Here is a 22967-nt window from a genome sequence, read left to right on the forward strand (position 1 = left end):
GTTTAAAGCTAAATAAAGAAACTATTAATTATTCTTTTTCTTCAGTTAATATAACTAATAAACCATAATACTTATTTATTTAATTAATATAACTAATCAAATTATTATAATTAGAAAATATTAAGAACTCATTTATTTTTATAACTTACTTTTTGTTTATTGAATTTTTATCCTACACAAGTATAATTTATGCATACATTAAAATTTCTTTCTATCCAAAACTAATTTCTTCCAACTCAATATATTAATATCCATCAACACATACTTACATTATGATTAATAATCCCAAAAAACAATTTTACATGTGTTTGCATTAGATATCAACAAAAAACATACAACCTACACAAAAGCGTATAATCTACACTTGTTCTAAGATAAGACAACATATAACCTACACACGAAAAACATTTAACCTACACACAAAATTCATTATCAATAAAATACACATGCACACGAAAACATATAACCTACACACGAAAATTTTATCTTACACAAATACAATTTATTCATACATTAATTTCTTTTCAAAACCAATTTCTTCAAATTCAACATATCAATATCCATCAACACGTAGTTACATTGTGATGAATAATACAAAAAGCTATCTTACACATGGTTGCATTAAATGTCAGTAAAAATATACAACCTACAAAAAACATATAACCTACACTTGTTCTAAGAATAAGAAAACATATAGCTTACATACGAAAATCATATAACCTACGCATGTGTAGGGTATGTGTATCTTTGTGTAGTTTATATAATTGTTGATGTCGAATTACATATGTAAGTTATATGTTTTTTGTATGTTGTATGTTTTTATTGCTTAAAACAAGTGTATGTTATATAACTTTGTGTAGGTTGTATATTTATTGAACTTAAATACGTTGATATATGCTAATATATTGAGTGGAAATTATTTTTTTAATATAAAAAAATAGTATTATATTTTATGTTGAATAAAATGAAGAATGTGTAAATAAAAAATAAACCTAAAGTAGTTTTTATCTTTTTAATTATTATAGTTAAATTAGTTAGATATATTAATTAGAGATATTTATTATGGTTATATTAGTTGTATTAATTGGAGAAAGGGAGTGCATTTATTGTTGCATTTATATCTTTTTTATTTATTTTTAAATATTTAAAACCTAAAATAAAACTAGTGGCTTATATTCATTTCTCTCATTTCTTGCAATAATTTGATTTCTTTCTTGAACTTAAACATATATATATATATGTATATATATATAATTATAAAAATCTATCTAGGTACTTAACATGTAATTAACAAGTAAACATGTATTTTATTTGTTTAGACACGAAAATTAACAGGTAAATTCGTGTCTACTTGTTTAGTACACGAAACATGTTAAGGCCTTACATATTACCTGTTAAAGTCGTGTATTCGTGTCTGGTGTGTAAATTGCCAGCCCTACCCGGAATAAAAGAAGGTGGTCTTGGCCTACCAGCGTCGTCTACGATCGCAGGCATATGGGTTGCAACACCTTTTATTATGTTACACAAACAACTCTTTAAGAGGTAAAAATACCAAAATACCCTCGTGTGCAGTACACATGAGGTGATTTTAAGTGAAATTTTTTATGTCCGTTAGTGTGAAGGACTAAAAGCGAGATATTTTCTCATTTGAAGGACAAAATGTGAAAGTAAATTTTTAAAGGACCCAATCCACAAATTGGTTATGTTTAAAACTTTAAATGACAAAATTTGTAATTGTGTCTTTATTAAATTAAGGGTATTATTGTAATTTTACACTACTTTAACAGAACAAACTAATGGAGTTAGTGTTTAGGATCGAAATGGTAAGAAAATGAAACTATGAAGATGGAAATGGTTTAAAAAATGTTGGATGAAAATAACAAAAATGGCTGAATCCACATGGATGAAAATGACAGTTTAGTCTGAAAAGTCAGAATATTATTACAATTAAACCTTGAACAAAATGATTTAAGAGATTATGTGCAATAAAAATAGAGTTTTGGCAACTTTCAGACCACTATCATTCGAATACATATACATTCCATACATTCTCCTATAAACTTGTCTTGCCTTATACGCCCCAACTAGATGAAGGATCCGTCAGATACACCAATCCTGGATCGATTTCGTAGAAACACTGCTCGAGTCAACAGTTTGGTGAGCATGTCAGCAAGTTGGTCATGTGAGCTGATATGAAGAACACGTAAGCGACCAGCCATGACTTGTGTTTCAAACTCATATTTGATATTGCTTTTTGAACACATGGACTAATTAATTGTGGTAAATGCATTAAACTTTGTTGCAGAAAATGCAAAACAATTTTTCTAATCGAAACGTAGAAATTATGTATGCCAACAACTTTAAGAAGTTTTTGAAACTAAATTTTGTGATGAGTTAGCAAGCTCTCTTGGTGATGAGTTTGTTTCTATCGTTTTAACCGAACATACAAATGATCCAATTTTAATATGATGCTCCAAAGGTCCTGGCTTCGACAATAATTAGTATAGTCGTTTGCACCTTTTTACCAAAGAAGCCTAGGCCACCAGTACTCCCGAGGCGATTATTCATCTCACAAAACAAACAGAGGTTCCAATTTGCTGAAAATGAACCCCATGTGTGAACAGATTCGTTGTTGCGAATCACATTAATCTTCTACATACAATGATGCATGATTCATCTCAGCCTTTGTTCCTCAAAAGGATTATGAAAAACCTGAGGAGCCTTTGATCCGCCAACTGAGTAGATCCCTGGGAGCACTTTAAACAGCAGAATGTTTTTTTTTTCATTTTTTTAAACTACTTTAGATACAAAACAATATATCATGACCAATTGAATATGAACAAGAAATTCACACAACACACAAGAATATCCCCAAAATCATACCAAGATATAAGAAAACAACCATCATGACACATTAACAAAAAAACGGTTTTCAAGTACAAGTGATAACTCCCAAACAAACATCTTTAGAACTTAACCCAGTTTTAAAAAAAACAAATAAAAAAACTGTGAAAAAAACCAAAAAAGATTGTTCTTGCAAGCAGGCAACAGCTACACCTTGAAAAGACAAACACCAACAGCAATTAGTATATATCCCTTCCTGTGATATATTTATAAATGTTTAGATAACAACTCACCTTTCTGCATACCAAATTATTCAAACATGTCCTTGAAAGTCATCTTCTCCATCATTAACTCTACGTTAAACGAACCATCATCAGTAGAGGCCGAGTAATCGTTATAGTCAAAGAGGTCATCATAGTCATAGTCTCCCTCATATTCATCCTCATAATCGTCTAAAAGATCAGCAGCATATGGATAGCGTTCAAGAGAATGATGAGGAAGTTTGAGATGCTCAATCTGTTGTGAACATCTTTTCCCTAAGTCCCCAGTTAGATCAAGGTTCTCACACCCACGCAAGTCAAGTGATTCAAGGTGACAACAGCCATCCAGAATGGCTTGCAACTCAGTGTTATTGATGTTGTCCCCAACGAGTTCAAGGTGAATTAATTCAGGTAAGTTTTTCCCAATTGCAAAAGCTATCTCATGCTGAGCCAATATATATTGTTTATTCACTTTGAGTGTTTTTAGCAAGGGGCAATAGCAGCCAACAACTTCAATATATTCTTGTGCAATGTTTACTCCGACAAGGCTCAGTTCCTCCAACAACGGTAATTTCTTCAAAGCTTCAGTCAAATGTACACCATAGTAATATAATATTTCTAGACGTCTAAGCTGACTTGATCTGTTAATAGGAACAAATCTAAACGGTGAACATTTATACATTAGATATATGTCCGTTTGAGCTTTCATCACAGTTTACCTTTTAAGTGTCAGAAACAACTTTTGGAAAAACAATAAACTAGTTTTAGTGAATATATATATATATACACACATATACAGGGGGTGGATCTTGCGAGAAGTGATATTACAGCGTGAAGTGCGAGAAGTGAATGTATAACTCCATTAATCCTTAATTTCACTCCATTTCATATGATGTTACATACATATATGTAGGTTGGTTGTATTTATGTCTTAATTACACATTCAAACCTACCTACAAACATATAAATGTATCGAGCCACATTCAAACCAATGTACCTACACACATACAAACATACATACACATATACAAGCATACTTACACATATACAAACATACGTACCTACACACATACATATGCACCTACATAACGCACCTACATATAAGAAATGGAGTGAAATTAGGGATTAATGGAGTTATACCTTCACTTCTCGCACTTCTCGCTGTAAAAAAACTTCTGAAATGATCCAATACCTATATATATATATATAAAAGGCAAATACCTATCAATAACATATTAAAGAAGGTTATCATCCATTAAATTGATGAGAGTTAGATCAACCAATTGGCCTTGGCTTCTATCCACAGCAAGCTTGCACATCTCCGGGTACGGTGTTTACATAAACGACCCTCCACATGACAGGGTCCTTGCATATTTCACGCCATGCAGTGCACACTTTTTGGGCATTCAAGAGTCGGTTGGATACGCCAAGTCTTTGGAGTATATTGAGCATTAAATCTGATGGAAGCTCCAACCAGTTTCTTTCTTCACATTGCTGTTTAGGTTTTGTAAGCATCTTGCTTGATTTTCATGGTTTAAAATTAACAATTAGCAACAACATGTGAGTGGCATATATAAAAAATAAAAGCAGAGCAATTGCGTATCACTAAATTAAGGAATTCATGTACTAATTTGTCTTCAAAAGAACTCACATCACACCCGTAGCTTCTGATAAACCCTAAGAGGTCGTGCAAAATTCAAATTGGTGTTTCGCTATATATGTATATATATTGTTTTTATTATTTTGTTTAGTTAAGTTCCATATATATTATTATTATAGATATATATTAAATGACAACGTTGTTAACCAAAATCGTGCTTTACCGGTTGTACACTATGTTTGTTTAATTGTACATGTTGCTTTACATGTTGTACCTTTGGCTCATGAGTTGACACAGCCTTGTTGTATTATTAAAAGAAAGAATATTTTGTGTTTATTCATTTGAACGTGTAACCTTACTTTACTTTATGAAAGAACTAAACTATAGTTGTTGTCAAGTTCTAAAATTCGTATTCTAAGAGTTAGGCTAACGTAGCCTACCCCTTGTCATACACTTTCTATACACTTTCAATTCCTATGACAATTTTATTTGACATATTACTCTTTTATAACATTTTTTTTCTCTATTTTATAGTCTTCTTTAAAATACTATACCAAAAAACTTTAAAGTTTCTAATTTATTAAAAATAATAAAAATGTTTTTAAAACTAAATAAAAAAATTAATTATAAAAAAACTTTAAAATATTTTCTCTAAAAAGTTTAAAAATCATTTTGATTATATGTGAGGCTAATATTTGTGACTTGTGATATCAAATTATGAAACTCGTTATATATTTTATGGTCAAGTGAATAATTATGCCGACGAGGAAACCGGACATGAGAAGAGAACTTCGGTGCACACGTTTAGCTTTAACGGGGAGAAGATCTTCTAGCTTATTTGTATTGTTTGACTATAAATAGAGATTTGTTGTCTTTGTTTATGTGTGTGTTTTGTAATATGTAAATAACCACCCAAGGAGAGCTCACCTTGTGTGGGTCTGTTCGTTCTTAATATATTTTGTTCGGTCGTTTGATTTACCGCTCTCGAAAGATGTATCAAGTGAAAAATTTGTTCGGTGGCCGTTTTGGGACCTACATTATATTTCTCTAGCTAGTTTCTTCATTTTTTTTATAAAATGTTCTTAAAGAATAATGGTATGGAAAGTTGGAAACGATAAAAAAAAGTATTCTATATTTTTCTTATCATATGCCTCTTCCCCACTCCCACACAAAATAATAATAATAATAATAATAATAATAATAATAATAATAATTGGATGTGGCTCAATGGTAGAGCACTCACTTTATTAGTGAGAGGTAGGGGGTTCAAACCTCACTATCACCAATTTATATGAAATATATAAGGGATGACCTTGGCTTGCCAGAGTTCGAGTCCTGATCTCATTCGGTTTTATCGGCTCCTCGCTGTCATGCCGTTTTGGCGTGGGGTCGTGGTTTATCTGGGGAATCCCTCAATAGGTGGACCGCTAGGGGCTCCGTCCGTCCAGACTAGTGGCCGGCTCGGGCTACCTTTAGCCAATGGGGGCCGCGTACGGAGTACCCGGCGTTACTTAGTTAATCGTTCCAAAATAATAATAATAATACATAAATCAAAACAATTTGATTTTTTTTCTTTTTAGGTTCATGTGCATGAGATTAATGGCACTTAAGAATGAAACCAAACTAGTTAATCAAGTCATATGGTATTTAATATTTTTTTTATTCGTTAAAAACTAACCCATAGTGGGGCGCCGCCTCAAAACTCTATGACAGTTTGACATATTACTTCTACACCCTCCAATTTTTTATAGTTACTCCCATCATTTCTGTTGTTACACTTTTATGCGGATAATTCCATGACAAATTTCAGCCTTTATTCCTCGAAAGGATTATCAAAAACCTGAGGAGCCTTTGATCCGCTAACTGAGCAGATCTCTGAGAGCACTTTATACAGCAGAATGCTTTTTCGTTTTTTTTAAACTACTTTGGATACAAAACAATCACCAAACAAATATAAACAAGAAATTCACACAACACACAACAATCATACCAACTACCAAGATATAAGCAACCAATCATCATGACACATAAACAAAACAACAGTTTTCAAGTACAAGTGATAACACTCCCAAACAAACATCTTTAGAACTTACCAAGCTTTTCAAAAAAAAAAAAAAAACAAAACAAAAAAACAATATGTAGCTTGTGCGAAAAGCCAAAAAAGATTGTTCTTGCAAGCAGGCAACAGCTACACCTTTAAAAGACAAACACCAACAGCAATTAGTTTATATCCCTTCATGTGATATATCTGTAAATAAATAATTAACAGCCTACCTTTCTGCGTACCAAATTATTTCTTCTATCTTATACAACCCATCATCGAATGTAGGTTGTAGTAATAGTCATGGTAATCATCAATGTCATCGAATTCAACATGGTGATCCTCATTATGGCCTGCGCGATCATTCGGTGTTATGTAATCCTCAAAGTAATAGCTCTCCTCGTAATCATCCTCAGAATGTGAACACTCTAAATCATCCTCAGAATGTGGACACCCTACAAGGGAATCATGAGGGAGCTTGAGATGCTTAATCTGCTGTGAACATCTTTTCCCCAACTCCCCCTTTAGATCGAGGTTCTTGCACCCACGCAAGTCAAGTGATTCAAGGTGACAACAGCCGTCCAGAATGGCCTGCAAATCAGTGTTATTGATGCTGCTCCCAATGAGTTGAAGGTAAGTTAACTCAGGTAAGTGTTTCCCGATTGCAAAGGCTATCTCGTTCTGAAGATAAGACTTTCCTTTGTGGTTCAGTTTTGAGTGTTTTTAGCAAGGGGCAATGGCGGCCAACAGCTTCAATAACTTCTTGCGAAATGTTTGTTTTAACAAAACTCAGTTCCACCAGTTTTGATAATTTCTTCAGAGCTTCACTCAGTTGTTCACCATAGTAATATAACATTTCTAGACGTCTAAGCTGGCTTGATCTGTTAGCATTAAATTTCACTAAATTATTCAAAGAACTTTTGCAAAAACAATTATATGAAAAGATGGTCAATACTATATACCTGTCAGCAACATAATGAAGAAGCTCATCATTAAATCCATCGATGACGGTTAAATCAAGCAATTGTCCTTGGCTTCTATCCACAGCATCCTTGCACATCTCCCAGAGTTTCCAAGGATAAAAACGGTTAGTTTTGTCGTCAATATAAACCACCCTCCACATGGAAGGGTCCTTGCAGATTTCGCCCCAAGCGGTGCACACTTTCTGGACATTCTCAAGTCGATCAGCCACGTCAACTCGTTTGAGGATATTGAGCGTTACATCGGACGGAAGCTCCAACCAGTTCCTTGTTGGCTTTTTGATTTTCTTGCGTTTTCTAGTATTTGATTTTGGTGGCATTGTGTTGTAGTCACTTTAACATTCACAAAGTAAATCAAATCAAATGTTAAAATTAATGAAACTAGGGCTCTAAGAGAACCGAACAGAACGAAGCTTTGTCCACGTTCGTTCGTTTAGCATTTAACTTGTTCACGAACGCAAACCGAACGGAAAATCTTGTTCGTGTTCATTCGTTAAGGAATTGAACTTGTTCACAAACGTAAACGGATATGTACACTGGTTAAGGGAAAAAAAACAACATTCTTAATCTAAAATATTAGACATAAGCACCTTATAATAAGTTTAAGCAATACTTTATAAAACCAACCATTAACGAAACGGACTAAAGAACATAAACAAAGGACCGTAAACGAACATAAATGAGCACATAAACGAACGTTCACGAACACAACCTCTGTTCACGTTTGTTCATTTGGCTAAACGAACAAAAAACTTATTGTTCATGTTCATTCATTTATTAAACCCCGCAGAACGGTTTGGTTCGTTTACAGCCCTAAAATGAAATCAATGAACGTGAGTATGGGTGGCAACCTTGACCCAAACCATTCCAAATGGGTCAATTTGGGTTGTTTTAAAATTCAAATGAGTTGATTTGGGTCATAGGTTTTAATTAAATGGGTCAAAATGGGTCACTTGAAATTTCACATTCTTATTTTTGGGTTAAAATGGGTTGACAAATTTAACTACATGGGTCGATGTGGGTTAGTGTCTTAAGGAAAAGTGACATGTTCGGGTTGAAACGGATTTTAGATTGGAACGATATCGGTTTAGGTTTTGGCTCGGATCGGCTTTCGTGCCGACACGAGTTTTAGCACTGGACGGGTTGGGTTTCGGTTTCTTTCGAGTTTTCGCACTAGACGGGTCGATTTTGGTTTTTGATTCGTTTTCGTCGACATTTCGGTTTCGGTTAATTTGTCGGTTTTTTTTTTTTTTTTTTTTGATGAACGAGGATAACGGCGAAATTATTTTATTTTTTTACTTTTTTCGTTATTCGTTTATATTTTGAGTTATGATTTTTTTATTGTTTTTTTTTTGAATTTTTTTTTTTGAGGAACTTTGATCTTAATAGAAACCATCAAAAAAAATTCAAAAAAATTAATAAAAAAATCATAACTCAAAAAATAAAACAAAAACAAAAAATGTAAAAAAACTAAAATGTTTCGTCTGTTGTCCTCGTTCAAAAAAAAAATCGACAAATTAACCGAAACTGAAAAGTCGACAAAAACGAAACTAAAACATGCTGAAACAAGCTGTTAAGTGATGAAACGAACTGAAAAATCGCTTAAACGAGCTGTTACGTGCTGAAACGAACTGAAAAATCGCTTAAACGAGCTGTTACGCGCTGAAACGAACTGAATCAATTAGAGTAATTATATATACAATTAGAGTAACATTACTTAATTCTCACAATTAACACGTTAATTTCATTTTATATTTGATCAAAACTCATGTTTATTTTAATTTGTTATTTTATAGTTTGAAGGTGTTACCTAACTATAAAGTATCTTAACATGTTCGAAACTCAAATCTACATATTTTAATAAAATATTATAATTGTGGACACATGCCACTAAGAGATTCACTCATAGCATAAATTTCCCGCTCAAAATATTCTTTTTTTTTTTAATAAAAACATATATATGTCAACGCAATTAAAACATATCAATGCATACTTTAATCAAATAGTTAATTACCTAAATAATAGAGATTAAAAATATGTGGATATTTATGTCAGTGTAATCAAAATATTTATGTATATATTTAAATTATATCTACTTTTTTTATTAAATAAATGTATATACACTTTTGAGTGTAGAAGATGAATATGATAAAATTCAATAAACGATATGTATATGTTTAACATGATAAAAACCAAAACGAAATTATAAATGAATAAGAATTTTATTCTGACGTATTAATTCAGTATTATGCATGGATGCATCGAGTTTTTATCCATCTCTTTCAAAAACTGCAATGCAAAAGGATGTTTTATTCATACTAATTTTATATATGATGTTTTTTTAATGTCACTAATAATGAAACAACTTATCATCTTTTGTTAGAAATTCTCTATTCCATTAAAAAAAAGATAATGATAACTTATAAAATCACTAATTACATCCTTTTCGTGATTATGAACAAATTGCGTAAGAATATACCACGGATTCATATGAATATTCCAGTAGAAAATATTATTTTAAACATATAAAACTATTTAATTTGATAAAATATAGGTTTTTCAAATTTAATTTTATTTAATTATATAGTTTAATTAGATTTATTTCAAATATCTTGTGTCACATGGGTTAATATGAATACTACTAGTTTAATTAGTTTAATTTTATTTAATTATATAGTTTAATTTTATTTAATTATAAAACTACTAATATGAATACAATTAAATAATAAAAAGGTAACTGTCAAAAATAATATGAATACAATTAAATAAAAAAAACTCATGTGCAACAAATCTTTTAGTTTCAATCATGCCATATGTTTATTTACTTTTAGTTATTTATCAGAGAAGGTTATGCTCAAACAATGACTCTCAAAAACCAAAGAGTTACGTACGTATGCTCAACAATGGTCGATTCAAGCCTTCAAGGGTAGGAGCATTTCTTTTACAGTTACATATTTTATAAATTACTAAATGAGGCATACTCATAGGCAAAAAAAAGGTGAAAAATAAATAAATAAAAGGAAAAAAAATGCTTGTTTTTCAAGGTGAACTTGTTGTGATCTGGTTGCTTGGTCACAATCAATTGAGTTGATCAAACAAATTGGCAGAAGAAATAAAACAGTAATCAAATCAATGTAAACACGAAAATGATTCGGGCGACGCTCTATATATGGTCATTAATGCATGTGGTTCGTGATGTTGCTGCTCGCATGTCGCCACTGAGCAGTTGTTAAATCAATTTCACCGTCTCATCCCCTTGAAGATCCTCTCGATCTCGACCTCTCACACCATAACCTCGTGTTTTTCCGTCCCTTCAAACCATAAACTAACCAAAACACCAAACAAATAACGCTACTACTCATCTCCACCTCGTGAATGCATCTGATCATACCTTGCTAACTTCATTGGTGAAAATAAGAACCATTAAGTAACTTGTAAACATCAAGTCGTTGCCTGCCCGAACGGATGTTCCAAAACCGCCAAACAGGCATCTCTAGAGTTTCCCAAATAAAATTGAAGAAAATAAAATAAATCATACAAACTATGTCAATTGTAAAAAATGATAGCATACTGTATTCATTTAGCAAAACCAATTACAATTATCAAATGTTATAATCACTTTCCTAATCAAGCTCGATATGTGAAGACAAACCCCCAACACTATAGATACAATATAGTTATAGAAAGCTTCACTCCAGTTTACATACAATGTTTGAATTTTCGACAAGTTGGTACTAAAGCCTTGCTTTTGATAGTGTTTTCATTTCATTGGCACAAAAAAAAATAGTTTCTTTGTTAGCAAGGTTGATGCATTACAGTTTTAGCCAGTTGACTCGTACGTTGTCAAAACAAATCCAACCCGTTTCCATATAAATGGGGTTGAAACCGCCACCCCTTAGCAATATAAAACCACATTGCATAGCCTGTTAAAATTTGTGTTTACTAATCTTTTAAAAGGAACCGACACATAAATGAGTCACATCTTGAAATACAGTTTGATGATGAGTTTGTTTCTATTGTATCATTGTAACCGGACTGACTGACGAATTTTGAATAACTTATGAATTGTAAGTACCCATTGTATCATTGATTTAGCCATTTAGAACTAGTCTTTGTAGGCACTGATCCATTATAGTCATTTATATAATTAAAACAACATACACGTTTTTTCTAATGAAGCCTAGACCACCAGTACTGCTGAGGCGGCTATTCATCTTACAAACAAACAGAGATACCAATTTGCTGAAAATGAGCGTGCGTGTAGATTCGTTGTTGCAAATAACATGAATCTTCTTCATCAAGTGATGCATGATTTCCAGGACAAATTCCAACCTTTATTCCTCAAAAGGATTATCAAAAACTAGAGGAGCATGTAAACCACTTGATCCGCCAACTTGGCAGATCTCTAGAACATTTTAAACAGTAGAATTGTTTTTCGTGTATTTTAAATAGGAAAATTGGATGTGAATAATTCTAAAGTGTTAAATATTGGTCATTAATAATCCCTACTAACAATCTAACTAGTAGCAATCCCAATTTTCAACTTTGTTACTAATAATAATCCCAGACTAACAAAACGTTAACTTCGTTAAATTTGATGATGTGGCGCGTGATGTGGCGATTACGTGGCAACGACATGGATTATTTTTTTCAACTTATTTGGATTTAATTTATTCCAGGTCATTAATAGGTTATATTATTTTTGTAAGATAATGTGAATTGACTAAATTGCCCCTTGCTATCAAAAATAAATTTTATAACTAAATATAAGAAATACAAATTACTTTAACAAGTGGGACCCACAATAATATTAAATGAAACCTTAATAAATTAAGTAACCTACGGCGGCTGGAAGATCACCATCTCGCCACCATCTTCTCCGGCGAGACCCGATATCGCCGGCCACTACCACCACAACCATACGAAAGCCATCGACGAAATGTGACTAACACCGTATTCCTTTGAACACCGACGGCAAAATAGGGATTTGAAAAATTCCTAAAACCCATATTTACTTCTCGATCTATCTTCAAAGACCCACCATCGCCGCTTAGGTTTTGAAGACCAGTAACCTTAAATCTCATGTCTGATTCACGTCGTTTGGGGGTTTTTAGGTGATGAAGACGGTTCGTTTACGGTGGTCTTCAACGACGGTTACGGGTGGGGGTTCTGAACACCAGTTGAACAACTTGCCGGCGATGATGAATCTCTAGTGTTGGTGATGGTGGCTTCCAGGAACCAGTGTAGATGTGGGGTTTGCAGGGGACAATCGGTTTTAACTTTTAAGAAAGGAACAGAGATGGCTGGCGGCGGTGATCGGCGACGGTGGCCGGAGTGATTAAGTTTGGATCAACGAGATGGTGGGGTTGGGGGTGTAGTACAATGGGTTCGAGTTATTTAGTTTTTTTAATTTTTAATATACTTAATTTTAATAAAGGGGGCAATTTAGTCATTCACATTATTTAAGAAAAATATATAACCTATTAATGACCTGGAATAAATTAAATCCAAATACGTTGAAAAAAATAATCCATGCCGTTGCCACATAATCGCCACATAATCGCCACGTCATCAAATTTAACAAAGTTGTTAGTCTGGGATTATTATTAGTAACAAAGTTGAAAGTTGGGATTACTACTAGTTAGATTGTTAGTAGGGATTATTATTGGTCAATTGTTAATAGTTTGGATTATTCACATCCAATTTTCCTTTTAAATAAACTTAAGATGCAAAGCAATCACTAATAAAAAAGAAACTCACGCAGCACACAAGAATAAACCCCCCAATCATACCAAGATATATAAGAAACCATCATGACACATAAACGAAACAAAAAGTTTTCAAGTAGAAATGATAACTCCCAAACAGACATAGTTTTCACAAAATTTACCTTGTGAGCAAGGCCAAAAAAAAATATTGTTTTTGCAGGCGTCAACTAGTATAGATCGCCTTCTGTGATATAGTTATAGATATTTAGGTGACAACAACTCACCTTTCTGCATACCAAATTATGTCCCTGAAAGCCATCTTTTAAATCTTTTCTTCTATGTTAAATGAACCATCATCAATGTAGTCCGAGTAAATAGTCACGGTAATCCATCATATTCATCCTCGGAACTGTCAAAAAGATCATCAACGTCAAAGTCTTCGTATTCGTAATCGTCGCTATCATAAAGAGAAGAGTCTACAAGCTTATCAGCATGTGGGCACCCTGACCCTACAAGGGAATCATGAGGAAGCTTGAGATGCTTAATCTGTTGTGAACATCTTTTCCCCAACTCCCCTTTTAGATCAATGTACCAGCAATGACGCAGGTCAAGTGTTTCAAGGTGACAACAGCCATCCAGAATGGCCTGCAACCCAATGTTTGTCATTCCGTTCCCAATGAGTTCAAGGTGAGTTAACTCAGGTAAGTTTTTCGCGATTGCAACGGCTATCTCATGCTGTTTGCTTTTTGATTCACCTTGAGTGTTTTTAGCAAGGGGCAAAAGCGGCCAACAGCTTCAATCTCTCCTTTCGTAATGTCTGTTCTAACAAGGCTGAGTTCCTCCAATAATGGCAATTTCTTCAAAGTTTCACCCAATATTTTATCATAGTAGTATACTAATTCTAGACGTCTAAGCTGACTTGATCTGTTGACAGAAAGAAATCCAAATATATTTACAAGTTTGATTGATGTAATATAATAGAAAGTGAAGATAAACAGTTTAGTGAATTTATGGGAAGACTCCACCTATCAGCAACATATTGAAGAATCTCATCATGATCATCATTACATACGCAGTTGAGAGTTAGATCAAGCAATTGGCCTTGGCTTATATCCACAATATGCTTGCACATCTTGTAGAGTTCGACCTTAACAAATGGATCAGAGCACGTGTGGTCAATATAAACGATCCTCCACATGACAGGGTCCTTGCAGATTTCACGCCAAGCGGTGCACACTAACTGGGCATTCAAGAGTCGGTCAGACACGCCAAGTCTTTGGAGTATATTGAGCATTAAATCTGATGGAAGGTCCAACCAGTTTCTTTCTTCACATTGCTGTTTAGGTTTTGAAAGCATGATCTTGCTTGATTTTGATTATTTTGATGGTTTAAATTTAACAATTAGGCAATTAGCAATAACATGTGAATGGCATATATAAAAAATAAAAAGCAAAAGAAGAACTCACGTTTCACCCGTAGCTTCTGATAAACCCTAATTTTCAATAATATATAATATAAGAGGCGATGCAAAGTTCAAATTTATGTTCAATAATATATATTTTATTTATTTGTTTAAAGGTGCTGGTGTTACCTAATTTTACTTTAGGAAACAAGTCAAAGACTAAATCGTCCTTGACGTTCGGTCATATTTATTATTTTCATCTAAAAATTTATTATTATTATTATTTTATCTTGAATTTTGAGGTTTTACAAGTGTTATTATTATTTTCATTCAATTCGTTAATCCCGTTAGCTTTTAACGTTAAATGAGGGACAATATTTAACGTTAGATGAAAATGTCAAGACTTGTATAACCTTCTATTAGTAATTTTAGTGCAATTATGGATTAACCTGGTAATCGAATTAATTGTAATATGAATTCAAATAAGTTGGTGCACATTTATTTGATTTTATTATAATTTATAATCATATCTAGGAGCGAAGCCCATAAGATATGGGGTTCTGAGGGGGCAACACCCCCTTAGCGGGGGGTCCGGGGGCACGCCCCTGGTAGCAGGGTCCAAGGGGCGGCAGCCCTGGCATGGTCCAAGGGCAGCGCCCAGGTCAGCATGGAAATTTTTATTTTAGACTTATACTATTTCATTAAAATCGTATTAGAAAATTAATTTAATTTATTTTCATTATAAATTTTAATAAAATAAAAGGAGTGTCCTTTTGAGTGTTTTGAAATTCAAAACACATTAACTGTTATGTCCTAGTATCACCCATCTTGATCATATGGAAAATCTCTCTGGTTTATCATAACACACATAAAATCCATACTTGATTCTTGCTCTCACATCTTAGTTTTATCCGGTCAAAATATATGGGAACCACAAATAATTTTAATTTGATAGTGTATTTACACGACTCTCAGATATCTAAATATATTTGTTTGCAGAATTTCTTCAACGCCTTCTTCCACCCAAAATCAAACTTAGCCACTTCTTCCTTCCAACGAAAAAAAAATAGAAAAGAAGCCACGTGAGCAGCGTGACCATTGTCAAGCCGACCCCGTCACGCGTGACGTGAAGGAGGTCGGGGCATTGTTTGCGTGATGGGAGTTTTGCCACGTCGGACCATTAGTGAACCAGCTCAGCCCCTTGCATGACCCTCCGTGATACTGTTTGGTCTTAGTATGAAGCATAAGTATGCACTTTTTAATAGGTGTATTTTTATTTGTAAATTGTGTGTTTTTGTTTTATACTAATGTGGGATGTTATTCTTAAATTTTTGTGTTTTTTTATGTACAAATTTTAAATAATTAAACAAAAAGAAAAACAAAGAAAGAAGATGAGCCCATACGAGGGTACCTATGCAAGTGTATACGAGTCACAAATATACACACCAACACATAACTGACTAAAGTAGGACTAATACAAGTCGTGTGGGTCTCAAGTGATGTTCGGATAACTACCCTGGTGTCCATATATCGCATGCCTTTTGCTAAATGTTTGTTCCAACCAGGCTGAGTTCCTCCAACGATGATAATTTCTTCAAAGCTTCACTCCATATTATACAAAAAACATATCTAATTAATAAACGTCTCAGCAAACTTGATTTGTTAGAAACGAAATCAATCAGGAATACTAATATGTGTAAGAAGATTCATTAAGTCTTTTGCTCCTAATAGCAGTTCCATGCAAGTGCAATTAGTGAAATGGAGTCTTATTAGTAGTAATCAAAGGTCTACTTATTTTTACTAATTAAATTCGGGACAACTTTATAGAATAGTGTAACAAACTTTCACCATTGCACCAATTATGTTACTGAAAATTTTTTTGTTTCAATTATGTTACTCGCAAACTTTTTTTTTGTCTCAGTTAAGTTACCCACAAATTTTTTTGTCTCATTTAAATCACTCAAGTTTCACCTATGTACTAATTATACGGTTTTTTATCATTTAGGTAGATAATTATGTTGACGTCACATATTTTTCATTTAAAAACTTTTGTAAACGGTGATGTGGACCGATGATATGGAATTAAAATTAGTGACATGGAATTTATTAATTAAAAAATTGACAAATTAAAAAAAACAAGTTTTTTATTATTAAAATATAAAAAAATTATGTTTGATTGTTTTCTCGAAAAGCGCCATATTTCAATTTTGTTATTATCAGAAATACTTTTTTTATTAAAATATTTTTAGTTTTAAAATTTCATACACTAATTAACTTTTTATTGTTTAAGCTTAAACGAATGGTTAAAATTCCAAAAAGAAAATTAAATTCATCTAACATTAATTTAATCAAATGATATACTAATTGGCCATTCAAAAACATGATATAATAATTCAAAAGATAACAGGTAAATCATCATATAAACTAATTGAGACAAAATAAATAAATAAACGTTTGAAAGTAACATATTTAGACAAAAAAAAGTTTGTGAGTAACCTAATTGAAACAAATAAAATTAGAGTAACCTAATTAATACAATGGTTAAAGTTTGTTACTATTTTATGAAGTTTTCTCAAATAAATTCAGGTCAACGAAACATAATTACTAACAAGTATGATTTTGCATATTTGTTAAGTAACTTGAAATTTGATAATGCTATTATAGTCCTTGAGAAAATTTCTGCTCATTTATTTGATATATAATTAACCATTAAGTGAAAGTATTCTAAAAAACATAGGTGAAATGTTTTGACAAAACAATGTCTCATCTTGGCATACCAGAAGGTATTTATGTATTTGACTTGTGATCAACACTCGGTAATCAATTTGTAGTTGCTATATTTTCCAAGTGAATAGCTCAGTGCAATTTGTTTCTTGACAGATCAGCATCACAGAAGATTTCAGTCATAGTTGGGTCAACAGCTAGAAAGACTTTGGGTGCAGCAGATCTGGCTGCAGCTAATTGGAATTATAGTTTATGCCCTTTTGTCGTTTTTGCATCCCAAGTTTGTTCTTGGTATTATAGTTTATGTACGAGACACTATGACTAGACACTAGTTACAAAATTTAAGTTACCATATAATTGTTAGGCCATCCGTAGTGGGGCGTTTCCCACCTCAAAACTCTCCCAAAACTCGACAGTTTGACATGTTGATTCTACTGTTCTACACCCTCCAATTGTTTATAGTTACTCCCATCATTTATGTTGTTGTTACACTATATGTATAATTCCAAGACAAATGTCAGCCTTTGTTCCTCGAAAGGATTATCAAAAACCTGAGGAGCCTTTGATCCGCCAACTGAGCAGATCTCCGGGAGCACTTTAAACAGCAGAATGCTTTTTCGTTTTTTTTAAACTACTTTGGATACAAAACAATCACCAAACAAATATAAACAAGAAATTCGCACAACACAACAATCATACCAACTACCAAGAAATAAGAAGCCAATCATCATGACACATAAACAAAACGACAGTTTTCAAGTACAAGTGATAACACTCCTAAACAAACATCTTTAGAACTTACCCAGTTTTTTAACAAAAACAAAAAAACAGTACCTAGCTTGTGAGAAAAGCCAAAAAAGATTGTTCTTGCAAGCATGCAACAGCTACACCTATATAAGGCAAACACCAACAACAATTAGTATATATCCCTTTATGTGATATATTTATAAATATTTAAGTAACAACCAACCTTTCTGCGTACCAAATTATTTCTTCTATCCTATATGTCCCATCATCGAATTTATGTGGTAGCAATAGTCATAGTAATCATCAATGTCAACGAACTCAACATGGTGATCCTCATTATGGTCAAAGCAATCACATGTTATGTAATCATCATAGTAATCGTCCTCCTCGTAATCATCCTCAGAATGTGGACACCCTACAAGGGAATCATGAGGAAGTTTGAGATGCTTAATCTGCTGTGAACATCTTTTCCCCAACTCCCCTTTTAGATCGAGGTTCCCGCACCCACGCAAGTCAAGTGATTCAAGGTGACAACAGCCGTCCAGAATGGCCTGCAAATCAGCGTTATTGATGCTGCTCCCAATGGTGAGTTAACTCAGGTAAGTGTTTCCCGATTGCAGAGGCTATCTCGTTCTGAAGATAAGACTTTCCTTTGTGATTCAGTTTGAGTGTTTTTAGCAAGGGGCAATAGCGGCCAACAGCTTCAACAACGTCTTGCGAAATGTTTATTTTAACAAAACTCAGTTCCTCCAGTTTTGATAATTTCTTCAGAGCTTCACTCAGTTGTTCACCATAGTAATATAACATTTCTAGACGTCTGAGCTGGCTTGATCTGTTAGCATAAACAAATCCACCGATATATCATATATGTACCTTTGAGCATTATATGAAAAGATGGCGAATATTATATACCTATCAGCAACATAATGAAGAAGCTCATCATTAAATCCATCGATGACGGTTAAATCAAGCAATTGTCCTTGGCTTCTATCCACATCACGCTTGCACATCTCCCGGAATTCGGGCTTTACATAAGAACTGTTAGATTTGTCTGCAAGATAAACGACCCTCCACATAGAAGGGTCCTTGCAGATTTCAGACCAGGCAGTGCACACTTTCTGGACATTCTCAAGTCGGTCAGCCACGTCAACCCGTTGGAGGATGCTTAGCGTTACATCGGACGGGAGCTCCAACCAGTTCCTTGTTGGCTGTTTGAGTTTCTTGCTTTTTCTAGTAGTTGATTTTGATTTCCGTGGCATTGTCACTATAACATCCACAAAGCAAATCAAATGTTAAAATTAATGAATTAAGGGCTGTAGACGAACCGAACCGAGCAAAGCTTTGTTCATGTTTATTCGTTTAGCATTGAACTTGTTCATGAACGCAAGCCATAAGGAAAAATTTGTTCGTGTTCGTTCGTTAAGGTATTGAACTTGTTCATACACGCAAACGAACATGTACTATTTAAGAAAAAAAACAACATTCTTAACCCTAAACATCAGGCATAATCAACTTAATAAGTTAAGAACTTGATATAATAATCCCCCAATCGGTGGTTGTTAGATTTGTTAGTTAAAGCAAGACTTTATAAAACAAACCATTAACGAAACGGACTGAACATAAACAAAAAGAGTATAAAATTTAAATGTTAGGTTGGTTATTACAAATAAAGAAAAATATAAAACAAACTTTTTAACTAACGAACATAAACAAAGGAACGTAAATGAACACATAACCGAACGTTCACAAACGCAACCTCTGTTTACGTTTGTTCATTTGGCTAAACGAACCATGTTCATTAATTTATTAAACGAGCGAACTTCCCGCCGAACGGTTTGGTTCGTTACAGCCCTAAAATGAAATCAATGATCCTGAAGTTCAAAAGCCCTAACATATAAAGCAGAGCAATTAAAGTAAACCTTAAACTTGGAAACCTTGTGTACTTGTTAATACGTAAAGTAATATGATAAACCCTAGAACAATAATAATATATGAAAGTGAAAGAAAGAAAACATGTCATGGCAAATTAAACAACAACTCACCGAATCGTCGTATCGTATCGTAGCTTTTGTTCTGATAACTGACAAGCAGGTTTAAATAGGTTTAAATAGAAGATGAAACTGAAATTGAAAAACCGTTTTATTTATTTATTTATTTATTTTGTTTGGAGGGCCGACAAAAGCAAAATTTTATTAAAAAAAAAAAACAAACCATAACGCTAACCGGGTACTAATGGGTGGTGCTTCATTGACAAAGACAAAGTCTTTAAACACCTGAGTTTGAGAATGAGAGGTCTTGAGTTCAAGTCTCATAAACAACAAGGATTAAAAAAAATTCACTATTCAAAAAAAAAACATATGACCCGGTCTAGCAAGACACTAGCCAAGGACCAAGAAACACCCAACAAAACCACCACGAATTGAAAAACCGTATAACTTTTTAAATATATTATTTATTTGAAAAAAACGAATATATTGTTTTTATTTATATTTATTTGAAGGTGTTACCTTATTTTTATTTTAGGGTTGTGTGTTAGGGATGAGTTGTTCGGATTTTATTTGAAAGCAAATTGACCCAAGAACTGACCTAAACAAAGTCGGTTTGTTTGGGTTTCGGGTTGAACGAGTTGGTTTCAGGTTTTAAATTTTAAAAATGTGTCGAATTTCCAAAAACAAAAATGGCTATCGAAAGTTGACTCAAACCCAAAAATGTATACAAGAAATTTATTATTGAGAAGCTAGCAAACTAGAATACAATAAAACTCAGATTCTTTCTTAATTATTTAACTAAAAAAGAATCTAATTACAATAGAGAGGCAGGTACGCGGGCAACAAGCTAAACCGCCACCTCTTTTTGAATGGCAAAACCAATCCTACTAAAAAACATGATTGCCGCATCACCGTCACCGGTTTACTAGGAGTATGCAAATTGTTTATGTTTTGTAAAACATAATCACTTTGTTTGGTAGGAGTATTCAAACGAGAACTTGAAGATGCAATTCAAAGCAACAACATTAAGCAGTTGTTAAATCGATTTCACCAAAACACAAAACACTCATCTTCACCTCGTGAATAAACTGATCGTATCTTGCCAATTTCATTGGAGAAAAAGAACCGTTAAGTAATTACTTGTATATCTTAAAATATTAAAAACAGCAAGTCGTTGAACTGTCGCCTTCAGGCCAATAACAAATTATAACTTTCAAACAGACAAATCTCTTACATTGTGTTCCTGAGTCTCATTTATCAAGGGGAGGGGAAGGAAGGGGAATTACGATAGCAAAGAAAGGTATGGGAAGAAAGATATGTGATTTTATTTCGTGTTCCCGAGTTTAATGAAAAGGAAAGGAAATGGAGGGAAATTAAACATTTTAGGTGTTCCCGAGTTAAGAGGAAAAGAAAAGAAAGATGCATTTTTCTATTATACCCTTTAAGTAAACCATTACATGAAGTTAGAACTAAGGGTCATTTAGGAATTGATAAAAGTTATAATTACACATAAATATTTTCTCTCCTAATCTCTCCAATTTGGGGAGATGATATTTTAGCTTAAATATTTTAGCATCTTCCCTCATTTCCCCTCCCCTCCCCTCCCCTCCCTTTCTTAAAAAATCTCTGTAACATGAATTTTTTATAGTTTCCTCTCTTTTCCTTCCCCTTCCCCCGTTAAATGAGACTCGGGAACACAGTGTTAAAGTTTCCCAAAATTGAAGAAAATGTCAGCAACATAATATCAAACTTAGCAGAATTTTTAATCACCCAATATCGATGTCAGTTAGATACAATTGTCTACAAATATAACACTAATGAAGCATATAATAAATCATACAAACTCTATGCCAATTGTAAAAACTATAAAAAGATGACATAATCAATTACAATAATCAAATGTTATAAAACTATAAAAGGAACCTAACCAAACTGTATAGGAAGTGCATTTCTAGGATTGTCTAGAATCTTACTACATTCAAAAACAAGACAGAAAGTGCAATTTGGTTCAGTTCACTCAGTTTTGTGGATGTGTGTAACTGTGATAGAAACCGAACAAGAAAAAACCTGTTATAAAAAAATTAAAAGCCATCGATTCTTCAGGTTTTGTTGGTTTTTCGACTGTAGTTCGGTTAATCAGTTTTTACCCCCTCTAACAAACCAAACATCACATTCATGGATGATACTCAAATCATATGCATAAACCAAACAACAAATTTCAAGTAATGACAGAGCCCGCAGAACAAAACACTGTTTATAGAAGTTCTGCAAGCACAAAAGCCATTGCATTTCGATTCCAAGAACAAACTATCTTCAGAATTTACCCAACATCACTAGTAGAAGTGTAGAACTATGATTACCTTTCTAAGAAAGCCAAAAAGAATTAATATGGTTCTAAGAAGGCTTAAATGATGATGACCCTACAAGAAATAACCACCTAGACACCCTCCTAAGTCCATCATCGGAACTTTGAGATACTTGATCTGATGTGAACATCTTTTTCCTAAGTCCCCCTTTAGATCAAGGAACCAGCACAGACGCAAGTCAAGCGATTCAAGGTGACAACAGCCATCCAGAATGGACTCCAACTCAGTGTTTCCGATGCTGCTCGCAATGAGTTCTAGGTGAGTTAACCTAGGTAGGTTTTTCCCAATTGCTAAGGCTAACTCATTA

The 22967-nt window shown here is 33.3% G+C and overlaps 2 protein-coding genes and 2 pseudogenes across 3 annotated transcripts; all 4 read right to left on the reverse strand.

Annotated features, from left to right (window-relative positions):
- Positions 1–3153: 3153 nt before the first annotated feature.
- On the reverse strand, positions 3154–3786 carry LOC143587513 (putative F-box/LRR-repeat protein 22). Its single transcript, XM_077068784.1, has one exon. It carries the CDS (start codon positions 3784–3786, stop codon positions 3154–3156), a length of 633 nt encoding a protein of 210 aa, XP_076924899.1.
- Positions 3787–6474: 2688 nt separating this feature from the next.
- On the reverse strand, positions 6475–8152 carry LOC143587496 (putative F-box/LRR-repeat protein 23). Its single transcript, XM_077068772.1, has 2 exons — positions 7708–8152; positions 6475–7626 (listed from the first exon to the last, which is right to left on the reverse strand). The coding sequence occupies exons 1-2, from the start codon at positions 8043–8045 to the stop codon at positions 7389–7391; spliced, it is 576 nt and encodes a 191-aa protein (XP_076924887.1). The 5' UTR covers positions 8046–8152; the 3' UTR covers positions 6475–7388.
- Positions 8153–13811: 5659 nt separating this feature from the next.
- On the reverse strand, positions 13812–14790 carry LOC143587501 (putative F-box protein At4g05475 pseudogene; annotated as a pseudogene).
- Positions 14791–18110: 3320 nt separating this feature from the next.
- On the reverse strand, positions 18111–20401 carry LOC143587497 (putative F-box/LRR-repeat protein 9; annotated as a pseudogene). Its single transcript, XR_013144903.1, has 3 exons — positions 20349–20401; positions 19219–19570; positions 18111–19138 (listed from the first exon to the last, which is right to left on the reverse strand). The product of XR_013144903.1 is annotated as a putative F-box/LRR-repeat protein 9 (transcript).
- Positions 20402–22967: the final 2566 nt, after the last annotated feature.

The sequence above is a fragment of the Bidens hawaiensis genome, unplaced genomic scaffold (genome assembly GCF_021521415.1).
Source record: "Bidens hawaiensis isolate Kalapana, Puna unplaced genomic scaffold, B.hawaiensis_p1.1 tig00035534_1, whole genome shotgun sequence".
Classification (NCBI taxonomy): domain Eukaryota; kingdom Viridiplantae; phylum Streptophyta; class Magnoliopsida; order Asterales; family Asteraceae; genus Bidens; species Bidens hawaiensis.